This window comes from Solanum stenotomum, unplaced genomic scaffold, assembly GCF_019186545.1.
Source record: "Solanum stenotomum isolate F172 unplaced genomic scaffold, ASM1918654v1 scaffold30743, whole genome shotgun sequence".
NCBI classification, from domain to species: Eukaryota; Viridiplantae; Streptophyta; class Magnoliopsida; order Solanales; family Solanaceae; genus Solanum; species Solanum stenotomum.
The window spans coordinates 30,089-43,921 of record NW_026031116.1 but is presented as its reverse complement, the minus strand read 5'-3'; the positions used below and the strand labels follow the sequence as shown (position 1 = coordinate 43,921).

The 13,833-nt window shown below is 31.1% G+C and overlaps 1 protein-coding gene across 1 annotated transcript; it reads right to left on the bottom strand.

Moving 5' to 3' along the window:
• Window positions 1–10,639: 10,639 nt before the first annotated feature.
• Window positions 10,640–11,744, bottom strand: LOC125851928 (putative late blight resistance protein homolog R1A-3). The gene is made up of 2 exons (XM_049531674.1): window positions 11,196–11,744; window positions 10,640–11,001 (listed from the first exon to the last, which is right to left on the bottom strand). The coding sequence occupies exons 1-2, from the start codon at window positions 11,471–11,473 to the stop codon at window positions 10,986–10,988; spliced, it is 294 nt and encodes a 97-aa protein (XP_049387631.1). The 5' UTR covers window positions 11,474–11,744; the 3' UTR covers window positions 10,640–10,985.
• Between the last annotated feature and the right edge of the window lie 2,089 nt (window positions 11,745–13,833).

Sequence of the window (13,833 nt, the reverse complement as noted above, 5' to 3'; positions counted from 1 at the left end):
GACAAACGAAAGATTGATTAGGTTTCAAGAGTTGTTCCAATGTATACATAAGTGAAGAGAGAGCAGCATAAGCCATTTCTCTTTGTTTGCTGGAATAACTAAATGAAAGAGCCTTGCAGATTTAATGTCTCTGCTTTGTTATCATTAGGCTAAGTGGTTTTGTCCAAATGGTCTACTTTTTCGTATCTTTCTTTTTCTAAAGGCATATTAGTGCAGTTACCTTTATCATTTGTTTAATTAAAAGAGACGATGAATGAGAACATAATCCAATACACTATACATTACAAAAAAAGAAAATCAAATAGTTTCACTTAATTAATTAATAGTACTATATATATGAGATGCTCAATGGGGTATTTCTTTTCTATTTTATAATATAATTAGTAAAATTACCCGTGCTTCACGCAGGAATTTAATATCATAGAATTTATAAAATAATACTTAAAATTTATCAGTCAGTAAAACTAAAACTCTATATTATCTTACATACAAGATTACGTAGCAATAAACATTAATAATGTAAAGGAAAATGAAAATTATTACATCTTATCATTTATGCTTAATAACATAAGCATAAATTATTGACGGTAAAAATACATACCATAACTGTAACATAAGCAATAATGTCAGTGAGCCACTCAACAGGAGCAAAGTACACAAATATTTAATTGTGAAGAAGAAGAAGAAGAGGTTCAGAATTTTCGTTGTTTTAAAATGAGAGAAAATCCCTCTATTAATAAACAACAAAGGGTAGTGTGAACAAATGTTTATTGTGCCTTATCGGAAAGGTTCCAACTATTTGGAAAAGTTGCAACCCTTCGGAAAGGTCACAATCTTTCATAAAAGTCACAACTTTTCATAAAAAACTAAAAGGAAATTCTGGTTTGTGGTGGCGCCACGTAGGCGGGCCTAAGCTTCTCTTTTATATATATCATATATTATTATGAGTGGGAAGCTCCAAACCTCAAAGTTGGATTACCATTTTGCCCTTCACTTAAATATTTTTTCCTATTTTTTAAAATGTAAAAGTATATTCTAATAAATAATTAGATAATAAACTTTAAAGTAATAAAGATATAATGAAAGATAAAAAGTCATTCAAATAAATGAAGTACAAACATTTCAAAACATCTCTTATTTAATTTTAAGTTAAAGAATTTGAAGAGTTTCCATTGATAAAATTATATACATGATTTTTCCCACAAAATACATTATTTTGCTGTCTTCTCGTGACAATAGCATGTGAGTTGATTTATCTCACAAAATTATACTTCTAATTTTTCTTGTTTCTTTTGATCAATAAATTATAGTCATATATGTACATAGATAGAACTCATATTACATGTTTTGTTTCATTCTTTAATCGAAATTTTATGTTTTTAACGCAATATGTGAGAAATAATTCTAGAGAGTTTTTCGTTTGGACAAAAAGTCTGCTCAACATTCATGAGGTAAAATAAACCTACTTGTGTGAGAAAGAGTATGTATGTTGTTTCGTTAATTTATTGACAGTAGTTTCTTGGAGAATATAAATATCTGGACTAGAATATTAGTCATATCAGTGTATTCGATGAATTCTTCAAGAAGGTTAAAGGCAGCATAAACATTTATTTGTTGTTTGGTAAGTATATATTATTTTTCATTTCAATGTTGCATACTTTTACTTAGTTCATTGTTTGTTACATTCAATTTTTCGGTTGAAAGAAGGTAAATTGACTAATTTTTCTTGAATAAGGGCAATGAAAAAGAATAAATTTTGCATTTACATGTGTGATGTACAAATCTTCTTTTAAAGATTATGTTTGTTATTGTTTTATTAGAAAAATATATTTGGACTTGGACTGATTTTAGAGTCGCCACTTAATTTTTTAAGAAAAATCAAGAAAACTATTGTTTTCAAAAGACTAAAACAGAAATCTAATGAAAACTTAAAAGGGGTTCGGGGTTCTTATTAGCATTTTGGGAAGGGATTTAAAGCACCCGAAATGCCCGCTAATACACGGCTATCCGGCAATTAATTATTTGGCTAAAATAATTTAACTTAACTTAAATTGCAAAAATTGAGTTGTCTTATAATTAGAACTATTTTTAAAGGGGGAAAAGGGAAGTACTTAGATATTATCTAAGTGAGCTAATTTTGTAAGAATTATTCTTTACGTATTGTTAAACGATGACTGATTCAGTTAAATTATTAAATCTAAATAGGCGTCTTCCGGGGATTTGAATTTTTCGACCTTAAGGTTAGCGGCAAATATATTAACAAGCACACAAATACAATAAAATAAAGAGGCCCATTTCCACACCTGTCCTATACTAGTAATGTTGGGTTTGTGGCCCAATTTCTCTCTTGGTACCTGTCCTAACAACTATCAAATAACGATAATTAAAATGCAAAGGGCTTAGGCCCGAAAGTAACAAAATACAACTTTTTTAAAAAATAAAAGTGAGCTTTTGGCCCAATTCCTTCAACTCTCCGATGCGATGCATCGCTTTATGGTGTATACTTAACGTATACAATCTCTCGCAACTTGTGCGCCCTTTTTTCAGGACTTATTCTTCAACTTTTAAAGGGGAGGCTGACTCAAAATAAAGAATTAGGCCTCCGTGGCCCAATAGGAAAATGCAAGAATAAAGTCCACGAGGACCCGAATAGATTTCACATGCAAACACAAACAAATAAAATGTAAGTAACAATTCAATTATTTAATAAAAGAAAACAGCGAAATAAAATAAACGCTACCGCCTGGATATCATTATTGGCACTAAGCAATTTTTATTAGTAATTAAGTACGACAAGAACCAAGTGAGGTAGGCACAAGAAGAAATATCCACATAAATACCGTAATGCATTAAAAGCAATGATCGACCAACGGCCACAAGTTAATATAAACTAACTTAGAATACCAAAATCATAAGGCATCAAAGAATGAATAGACTTAGAAAAGCTTTCAGGCTAAAAATAGAAAAAAAAAATTAAGAACTTTTGTCAAGGTTCACAATAAAACAACACAGTAATTAATTCTGAGGTCAAAGTCAATTCCAAACTCTGTTTAATAAGATCATACTAATAAGGCACAAAATTAAGGAGTTAATATCTAAAAGGTCACTCAGATTTGGAAATTTATCTAACAAAGTCATTAAACTTTATTTTGTGTCAATAAAAAAATTCACTTAACTAAATTTATCATTAAAATTTTTTTATTATTATTATTATTATTATTTTTATAACAAAATAAAATATCCTTTTATATAAATATGAATCCTATAAATGGATAAGCAATAAATAAATAAAAACATTAATGAACTTTTACGAGAAAACTTAATTGGTGAAATAAATACTTTTATAATATTAAAGCATGTAAGCATTATGACATTGTTGTTATTATTTTTCCAAAAAAAAAAGCATTTGCACAAAATTTACTAGTTAAAGCAAAAATTAAATTGGAAAATTAACATTATAAAAAGGATCAAGGTTTATAGAGCCAAAATAATTTTAAGCTTCAATGGAAGAGTACTACTCCTATAATACATAACATTATTTTATATTTTTTCTAAAAAAAAAAATGTTTCAATTTTAAACATTTAGTACTCTTATTCGATTTAATGAGTCCCAATCAGATTTGTGAATGCAAATTTCATCGATAATTTGTTTGTGTTAATTCTAAGAAAACAGATACACTACACCAATAAACAAAACTCCTTATTATTCCTTTTTATTTAGTAATTAGTAAGTTAAGATAATGCAATAAGAGTATTTGTTTCACTAATTAAGTTTACCCATAAAAAAAAAAAATTCTTTAATTTTATTTATTTGTAAGGTCTCTCTCTCTCTATATATATATATTAAAGATATTTAACCCACACTATACATGGTTGAATAAATCTCTAGAATGCAATTAAATTAGCTCACATAACCAACTAATCTATCGAGATTAAACTAAAGGTAATCACCGACTAAAACAAGCATACTTCAACTAAATTCTGGACGAAATCAGAGACCTGAATCCGTTTCAAATACGACATACAGAATGAAAGGATAATCACAAGATTGAAAAATGGAGAAAATAAGTTGTCATAGGAAAAACAATAGGCAAACCAATATACACTTCCGTACTAATTAGTTTAGAATCTTGCCCTTATTTTATGAACAAAACAACAGTGAAGAACAACAGTAGCAAAAACGAGAAAAAATAAAAATAAAAAGAATCTTTAGGCTTGAAGACCAAGAGCTTCGACACTACCGTCACAAACACACAAATAACACAGCAAACTCAAACCAAGAAGCTAAGAAAACACAACATTAGATACGAAATGACAATAACTTGAATCAACTTTAAGATCGAATCATTTGAGAACATGACCAAGCACATCAAAACTACCTATTTCAGCTACAAATGCTAATGGCATGACAACACAATAATCTGGCGCATAAAAGCATAGAAAGGACGAAAACAATAATATGAAGGAAACATCACCTTCTTCCGGGCAGCGACGCTGAGACGAGAACGAGCTGGAGAAGAGCCTTCCACGACCCACGTCAAACCACAACGATTCCTACGAACTAAGCAGAGGTGAATGCGAGCAAGGAGTAAACGAATCTGGATTCCCGGTCCCTTCGGTGTCTAAGAACTATCCTAACATTTGTATATAACAGTTTAATGGAGATTTGTAGTGTATTTTCCTTTCTAAAGCTAGCTGGTTCTATACCTTTTTTTTTAACCCTTTCTTTCCAACGAATTTTCTCTAAACCCCTACAATGGAGAATGAGAAGGGTTTATATAGGAGGAGATTTTGGGTTCGTTCTTGGGGGGAAAGGGACGAAAATTCAAAATTTCCCAAGAACCCAAAAAGTTGTTCGTTTGTGCAAGAATCAACCCAAATCCCACAAAATCCGGACGACAGGCAGGGTGGATGGCTGTTGCAGAGAAAGCTGTGGGAGCTGTTGTTTGTTGACATTTCGGACTGCTGTGTCTGGGTCCTCTTTGTTAACGTTGGAAAGAAAAGAAAATGGGGCGAGTCGATTTCCTGAGCTGCTGAACGCGGTTCACAGCTGGACTCGGACGCGGTGGGTTCTGGGTTGATTTGAGGTTCCGGGTTTCATTGTTTCTGGGTTTTGCGCAGGGAGGAAGACACAGGGGTGGGGTCGGGCGGTACTGTTTGTTGTATTGTATGTAGTGCTACTTGGAATTGTATGTATTGTATGTTAGAAATTAAAAGGGAAAAAAGGGGTGGGGTTAGGCGGTATTGTTTGTTGTTGTTGTTATTATTTTATTGGAAGGGGTTGGTTGGTACATGTATGTATTGTATTGTTTTGGATACGTTTGGATCATTGTATTGTTGTATTAAGGGGTTGTTATTAATTAAAAAAAAGGTGGGGTCGGTTGAAAGGGGGGTTAGAAAAACTTAGCCAATTAGATTTTAGCTAAGATAGATTCGGCTAGTAATTAAACAAGATAAATTGATATTAATTAATTAACGAGCTTCTTAATCTTAACAAAATAAAATAATTAACTTAATTATAAACTAATTAATTTAGCAATATAAACGACTAAATAACCAAATATTCAAATAAAGCTAAAATCCTTTTGAGACAATTTTCGAACATTCATAAAATATACTAATTAGACACATAATTATATAATAATTAAATTAATTATAAACTAATTAACTAGAAATATAAGCTATTAATTAATTTAAACTAAATAACCAAATATTTAAATAAAGCTAAAACCCTTTTGAGATAATTTTTTAACATTCATAAAATATACTAATTAGACAAATAATTATATAAAATATCATATTCATTATTTTAAAATTTATAAAAATGACAAACTACTTAAAATGACTTGAAAATTATTTTGAATTTTATAAAGCCAATTATTTCAAATCATTTGGAATTTAGGAAGCTCGATGATTAATTTGTATTGTGGAGGTCCAAAATTGGGTGTCAACAGTTATAACAAGTTGATTATCCTGTAGTGATTGAATTAATGTCGGTGTTTATGATATATGTCAATGTATGCATAATACTACTGCATTATGTAATTATTCTACTCTCTAGGTTATGGGATAAGATAATTGAATAATTCATGTAATTAGTTTTTTCTCATAATTAAATCTACAAAAATTAGCTTGCATTATATTTAATGCGTTTTTTTAGAATTTATAAATGGTTTACTACTTGTATGAAAATAAAATCATGGTGTGATTAGTAAATAAATACCCCTAATAACAGAAAGAAGAGGAGGCGTTGAAGAAGAAAAAATGTATTGCTAAATATTATTGTATTCTACAACTTTTATGTTTTTTATTGGTTAAATTTAGAACTTATTATTTCATTTATTCTATCTAGAAAAAAAGTATTTGGCTGAAAAATCTCATTGATTCAAAGAATTGTCAATTAATCTAAATTCATATGTAAAAAATGAAAAAAAATCAAGACACATAAAGTTCACACATGCCATTTAGTGAACTTAAGAAAAATTAAAATTCATCATTTTAAGGAGTATATACTCTTTTTAATTTTAAAACATAAAACAATATTATTAATAATCTTTAAATATATTTTTTTTAAATGCGTATTGATTGATATAGGTACACGAGCGGAGGGCGAGCCCAGAAACTATTATTTATTGTTATAAGTGGAAAGATCTTAACTTCAAAGTTGGATTAGGATTTTACCCCTTTACTAAATTTAAATATTATTAAAAAAAACTAATTAATAAAATATTAAATAATACTTATATGGTATTAATCCATTATGTTTCTAGGTAGAATTAAGGGAAAATACATTAAAAAAAATCCTGAACTTGGCACGAAAACTTACTTTAATTAGTACTTAAACTACACGGGTATTTATATACCCCCCTTAACATCTTTTAAGTGATTTTTTTCAACCCTCCCATCACCAGCCCAGTTGAAGGCTGAGTGTTGTTGAGTCACACACGTTTTCATTCGTCCACGTGTACATTAACAAAATTCCTAATTAATTGCTTAAATCTCCATAATAATTTTTTTTTTAATATTGAGCCAAAAATAAACCCATCAATGAATTTACTCCTCAATATATAAACTATAATTCAAATTTCAATTGCATTTTCAGTTTAGTTATACCATACCACCTTCCTCAAAAATTTAAAAAATTATTTGTATAAAAATGAAAAATTATTAATGAATTGGGCGTCATCTCCATAGTTATTCTTCTGCCAACAATATCTTCGATTTTTTTTTAATGGAAGTCAACTTCATTCTGATATCGCTTTAAACTGATAGATCTAATAATCCTCTTTGATGTCAAAAATGGTGGGTGAATCAAACACCAAAAATTTTGTAAAAAAAAAAGAAAGAAATGATTGAAAATAGAAAAGAAAAGAAGAAGAAAAAATGTGGAAGAAGTTATATTTGGAAGTAAATGTTTACTTGAACTAAATGAAAAGAATAAAAAAGAGAACGAGTTATGAGAAGAGAAAAAAAAAATGAAGAAGAAGATGCAGAAAAAGAAATATAAAGAGAGAAAAGTTAATTTAAAATAAAATATTTAAAAATTACTAAAATAAGTTATTAAGTATGTTATCCAATAAAAACATGGCATGTGTTAGTTTTTTGATGTCTTTTCCTTTCTCACGCACTTATGAAACGTTGGTGATACAAATTTTGCCATGTCACTCTTTAAGAGGTAATTAAATTTAATTCAAATTAAATTGAGGGGGGGAGGGGGGGGGGGGTGCGTAAAGAAACACTTGTATAGTTAAAGTGCTAAAGTAAGTTGTGCGGACAAGTTCAGGGGGGATTTTATGTCTTTTCCCTAGAATTAATTAACGGAATATTTAATTTGTTTTTATTCTAAAATGGAGTTCGGTAGATGAAGTGTTTCGTAACAACAAAAGGCAATAAATTATATCCTTTAAAAACTGAAATATCCTTTAACATTAAAGAAAAAAATGTCCTTCGAATTATCATACATCTTAATATGACACACATATTTAGATTTTAGTAAGAAACTTTACATATCCCAGCTTTAACCAATCTAATTCTCATAGATGTTATGTATATCATCAATTTTTAAATGACTTTTATAATTCCAAACTTGTAATTATACATACGTACCAAAAAAATATTTTCAAAATCACTTTATATTAATGCATACACTTAGTTATTCCGTTGTATAATTGTTGATGAATGATTATTGGTGGATGTAATTACATTGCTTAGCACAGTCACTTTATGTTAATGCATACACTTTGTTATTCTAATGTATAATTGTTGATGGATGATTGCTGATGGATATAATTGCTCATCACATATGCAATAAAAAAGAGGTAGATCTATTTATGGTTTTGTTAGTTATTGAGGAAGTTCCTCTGTTCTTTTAAACTAGAACTATTTCTCTCTTTAATTTTTGTTATTTAAAAGTTTTAGAATTCATTATCTATTTTATTGTTTTTAGTCTACTCTATTTCATTTTATTTTCGAATTCATTAGCTAATTTGGTGTTACACTCCTTCTCTTTTGATTACTTAATTTTATGATAACTATTTATACATGTTGTAACTGTATTTAAATCATTTGCAAATATTTCTACTAAGTAGCGTGCAATACAAGTATATTTTCTATTCTGAAATTCAAATTTTTTAAGTATATAGACATCTTGTAGTAATTACAAGGGACAAACGTGCAACACACGTTTCCAAAAACTAGTATATATATGACTAGTAAAATTATCCGCGCTTTGCGCGGAAATTTAATATCACATAATTTATAAAATAATACTTACAATCTATCAATCATTAAAACTAAAACACTATATTATCTTACATACAAGATTATGCAGTAACGAACATTAATAATGTAAGGGAAAATAATAATTATAACATCTTATCATTTATCCTTCAATCAATCATCTTTAATTTGATTTTATAATTTATTATAATTTATCCTTTTGCCTCCGGAAAGTATTACTATTTGATATTTTTGGAAAATTAGATGAGCATCAACATGAGATATTAAATTTTCTAATAAATAAATAATATTTATATGTACTAACAAATACTTATAACATCAACTTTGCAGAAACATAAACAACAAAGTTTAAAACAAGTACTAAAAAAACAACAAATAATATCATAAGCATAAATTAATGACTGTAAAAAAAAAACCAGGATCTATAACAATAAAATGAAACATAAAGGAAAAAATTGAGCCCACTAAATGCACAATGTCCCCTTAAGGAAATTATTCCCCTCTAGTACCCGAGGTTTAATGGAATAGATCCTCTCAGGATGGAACGATTTTATTCACAAGTATATTGATACAAAAACAATGGTGTCAATGAGCCATTCAACAGGAGCAAAATACTTGAATATTTTATTGTGCAGAAAAAGAAGAAGAAGAAGAAGTTCAAAATTTTCGTTGTTTTAAAAGGAGAGGAAATCCCTCTATTTATATACAACAAAGGATAGTGTGAAAAAATGTTTATTGTGCCTTATCAGAAATGTCACAACTCTTTGAAAAGTTACAACTCTTCGAAAAGGTCATAACCTTTCATATAAAAGTCGTAACTAGTCATAAAAGTCGCAACTCTTCATAAAAGTCACAACTTTTCATAAAAGTCACATCTTTTCATTAAAGGGGATGACTATTTTTGGGTAACTCTTCATAAAAGTCGCAACTCTTCATAGAAGTCATAACTTTTCATTAAAGTCACATCTTTTCATGAAAGGGGAAGGTTATTTTTGGAAATAAATAAATTTAAAAGGGAATTCTAGCTTGTGGTGGCGCCATGTAGACGGGTCTAGGGTTCTCTTTTATATAAATATATGATTGTGAGACAAGATGTAGTGCGCTAAGCTTTTAACATTATCTTTAATTTAGCAATTACCAATGACTTTGTTGTCAAATGAGCACACTACTTAATGGTTAATCAAACTATTAATCAGCCTAAGAAGGATTAAGAATAGGATTCTAATCTCTCATTTAGTTCCCCAGCAGTTTAAAATGATAATTAATCTGAATTTTGAAAGTTAGTATATGATACATTTTCATTACAATTTACACCCTTAAATGAAGTATATATAACAAGTAACTCAATGGAACTGATTCACAAAGACCATATATAGTAGTAAACAAAGCCATCAACGTTGGCGAAAGAACTCAGTTAGATAACAACTATGTCGCGTATCAGCACAGAAATACTGCAGAATGTAGCTAACTTTTTTAGTCTAAGGTTCCTCATTTTGGCTTATTCAACATCTTACCCTCGAAAAATTCACCAAGCATACGTTCTAGATCTTCAGCCAAGTACCTGATATACTTTTGGGGCTTCTTACCGCTCTTAACCATGGGTCTATACCAGAAAATACATTAAATTATCAGAATAAGAATAACAGTAATCGTACAAGAAAAACATTTACCAGACAAACTGACTTAATATGAAGTTTGAAGCAATCTTATATTGACATAATACACAAAGAAACACTCGAACTTGGTGTCAGCTAGAAAGGAAACACTTCAATCAACTTTTAGAGTGCACATCTACACAGCTCAATTTGGTCTCAATTGACAACTAAACACTTCAACTCGTGCATAAAGCATAAAGTAAAGCAATGGGTAGTTGAAGGGAAAAAGTATGTAAAGACCTTGGTAGAAAGGAAACTTACACTTTCAACAGTTCAGGTATGAAACTCAATAAAGTGAGATAGTTAAGATGTGTTTTTGGCCGTCAACTCATTAGTTATACATAGCTATACAATTGAGTCCTTGTTCAACTTCCCTAAAGGTAATAGACTCAAGCAAATCAAGTATCCAAAATGTTCAAACATTATGGGAATCTAACTATTACAACCTCCAATACGAATCTGATTACGAAGAAGAAAAACAATACAACCATAAACTCTCCAGAACACCTTTTAGGATGAAAGATTCAAAATGCAATCTCATTTACTCAGTGTTACCACCAGCAGATTTTCCAACTTTAGCTCGAAACCCTTCTACACACTCTTGTTACTGCATTAAAACCATATAAAAAAAAATCTATATTAACCACAATATTTTGTTTACAATTATATTTATCGTTCTTTGATATTTATCATAATTCCAAGTTTACAAGCCTTTTTAGCAGGTGAAAACAAAAACAAAAATGACCACACAAACATATTAATGAGAATTGGACTAATATCAAAGATGGAACTTTAACATACCTAATAATTTGAACTTGAAGCTCATCATTTCCCTGGCTTTGTTGCTCTTGTTGAATTTTCTTTGCACTAGTCTCCACACCAGAGCCACAACGATCTATTTTGATCAATTTTATTGTCATTATATCTCCAATGCTCTCAGGAATCTTCTCCAGTTCATACAACCCATCCAGTAATAGTTGCTCAAGCATCGGAAAATTATTACTACCTACTTCCCACCTTGCCAGACATCCGAACAAAATTTGAAGATATTTTAATTTGGGAAACGCCAATATCTTCATTTAGTGTCCAGTCTGTTCCATCAAATGCATCAACCCCCATAAACGACTCAAGATTGGGTAAATTAGCCAGCAAATTCATAGCTTCCCATGGTATAAAAGTACATGTTAATTTCAATTCCTTGAGATTAGGAGGAAAAATATCCCCCGAGAAAATCATGATCTGGTCATTGATGGTTTGTTCTGCTCCTAGGTATAGTGTCTCCAGTTTCTCTAAAAGACGGAGAGAATCGAGAATATCAGGCAGTCAGGATGCTTAAATTTATGTAAAATCTTTAGCTCTTTTAGATTGGGAGTTCTTCTTATGATTTCCACAACAAAAGGTAAATAATAGAGAAAAAGTATGTGCAAGTTATTGAGAAACAAAGGTTGTTCTGCTTCAAGAGGCTTTGATATATATAGTGGCAATCTAATATTCAGGTATCTAATCTCTGACATTGTCCAGATATCTACTGGGTCCTCCAACTCTGTCACATGAGTAATTTGAAGAATTATGGTCTGTAGATTTCTCAATTTTGCTAGTGAAAAAACTTCCATAATTCTTGCAGCAATATATATCAAATGTACAAGCTGAGGTATTACACAAGAGAAATCATGTAAGACTGATAATACATACAACACCTTAAGTAACTTGAACTGTGAAACACTGGAACAAATTTCCTTTGGAAAATCTAATCCAAAAGATTGCATTGAAATAAAGGTGCGGGTTATACTTGAACGATAAACATGCTTCTCTTCAAGTTTAGACAGAACAATCACTCGCCGTTGATCATTAATGGCTTCTAAGGACACAAGGACATTCCCATTCATGACATGCACAACATTTTCAGTATGCGCTTCACTTAGGCTTAGCTGTCGAAGAAGATCGTGAATTTTGCAAGTTCTCATCCTTCCATTAACCCTTTGTTTACCAATCAAAATTAGACTTCTATCAATCAACTCTTCTAGATATTCTCTGCCACCACTTCTAACCTTTTATTTCTTCTTGCTCTTACAAATTGCTCAGCAATCCATAGCCTAATCAACTTGGAAACATTAATCTCTTTATCTTCAGTAAAAAAAACCTCCAATGTAGAGAAAACAAGCCCTCAAATATTGGGGCAAGTAACTGTAGCTCAAAGAAAGAATTGATTGGCACCGTTCGGACACCGTCCGGCAATTTGAAATAACTATGAAGAGGCTTAAAAAAAATCGAAAATAGTCATTTTTGGAAAGAATTTAAAATTTTGGAAATTTGGCTAAGTATGGGAAAAAGTGAGTTTTGGCCAACTTTGAGCAGTCATAACTCCTAGTTCAAGATGATTTAGGAGTATTTCCAGCTTTGGTTGTGAAGCTTGTGGAATGATCTTTCCAACGCCACCGAGTTTGCTCATTTCTGAGTTCGTATGAGCGAGTTATGCCCTTTGAAAGTTGGGCAGTTGGCATGGAATCCGTCCGGAAATTTTAAGGGCATTTTGGTCTTTTCCCTAGTTTTTCTTTTGGGGTTATATTGTGTGTTAGGCTGATTTTGGATCATTTTTATCCCATTTTAAAAGAGTGAAACTAGGGCTTGAGAGTGGAGAAGAGAAGAAGAAGAGAAGAAGAAGAGAAGAAGAGGAGAAAAAGAGGAGAAAGAGAAGATCAAGCAAGTTCCGTCGTGGATTTTCGTCGGGGGTGATCCCTATCAAGGTATGTGAGTTCTTAGTGTGGGTTGATCCTTTCCCCTACACACCAAATTCATTTCTATTATTGAGAAAGATTGGATATGTTGTTGATTGTGTTGTTGAAGTTATTGTTGGTTGTGGGATATGATTTGGTTGTGTGTTTGAGTTGAATCTCATGTATGTTGAGGGATTTTATGATCCTTATTGTTTGGGGTTGAATCCATTGAAGTAAGGGTGATTTAGAGTTGGCAAAACAAGAGAGAAAAGTCGGAGTTCTGGGCAAGAGGTTGGCGCGTCGCGCCTGCCAGCGCGCCCCAATGGGGACTCTGAAGTCCAGCCCTTGGGGCGGCGCGCCTCTCAGAGCGCCAGCAGGTGCCTTCTGACTTCAAGGGATGGCGCTCCGCGCCTTGCAGAGCGCCAAGGACGCCATGTTCCCCCATTCTTTCCATGCTTTCTCATGCATGTTCCTAGGCCTTATACCTATGTTTCCTAGTTGTTTCCAACACCCTAAGGTACATTTAGACATCCCGAATTCATCCATAAACATGTGATCATATACCTTGAATCCGTAATTCAATTCAAGGCAAGTTAGGATCGAAGTTAAGGTGAAGTTAGAGTCAAGTCAAGCAAGGTTTAAGAGTAAGTTCAAGAAAGTCTCTAAAGCTTTTCAAGAGTCGTTATTAAACGTTTTACCTTCGTTTTAAGGTTCAAGTTTCAAGT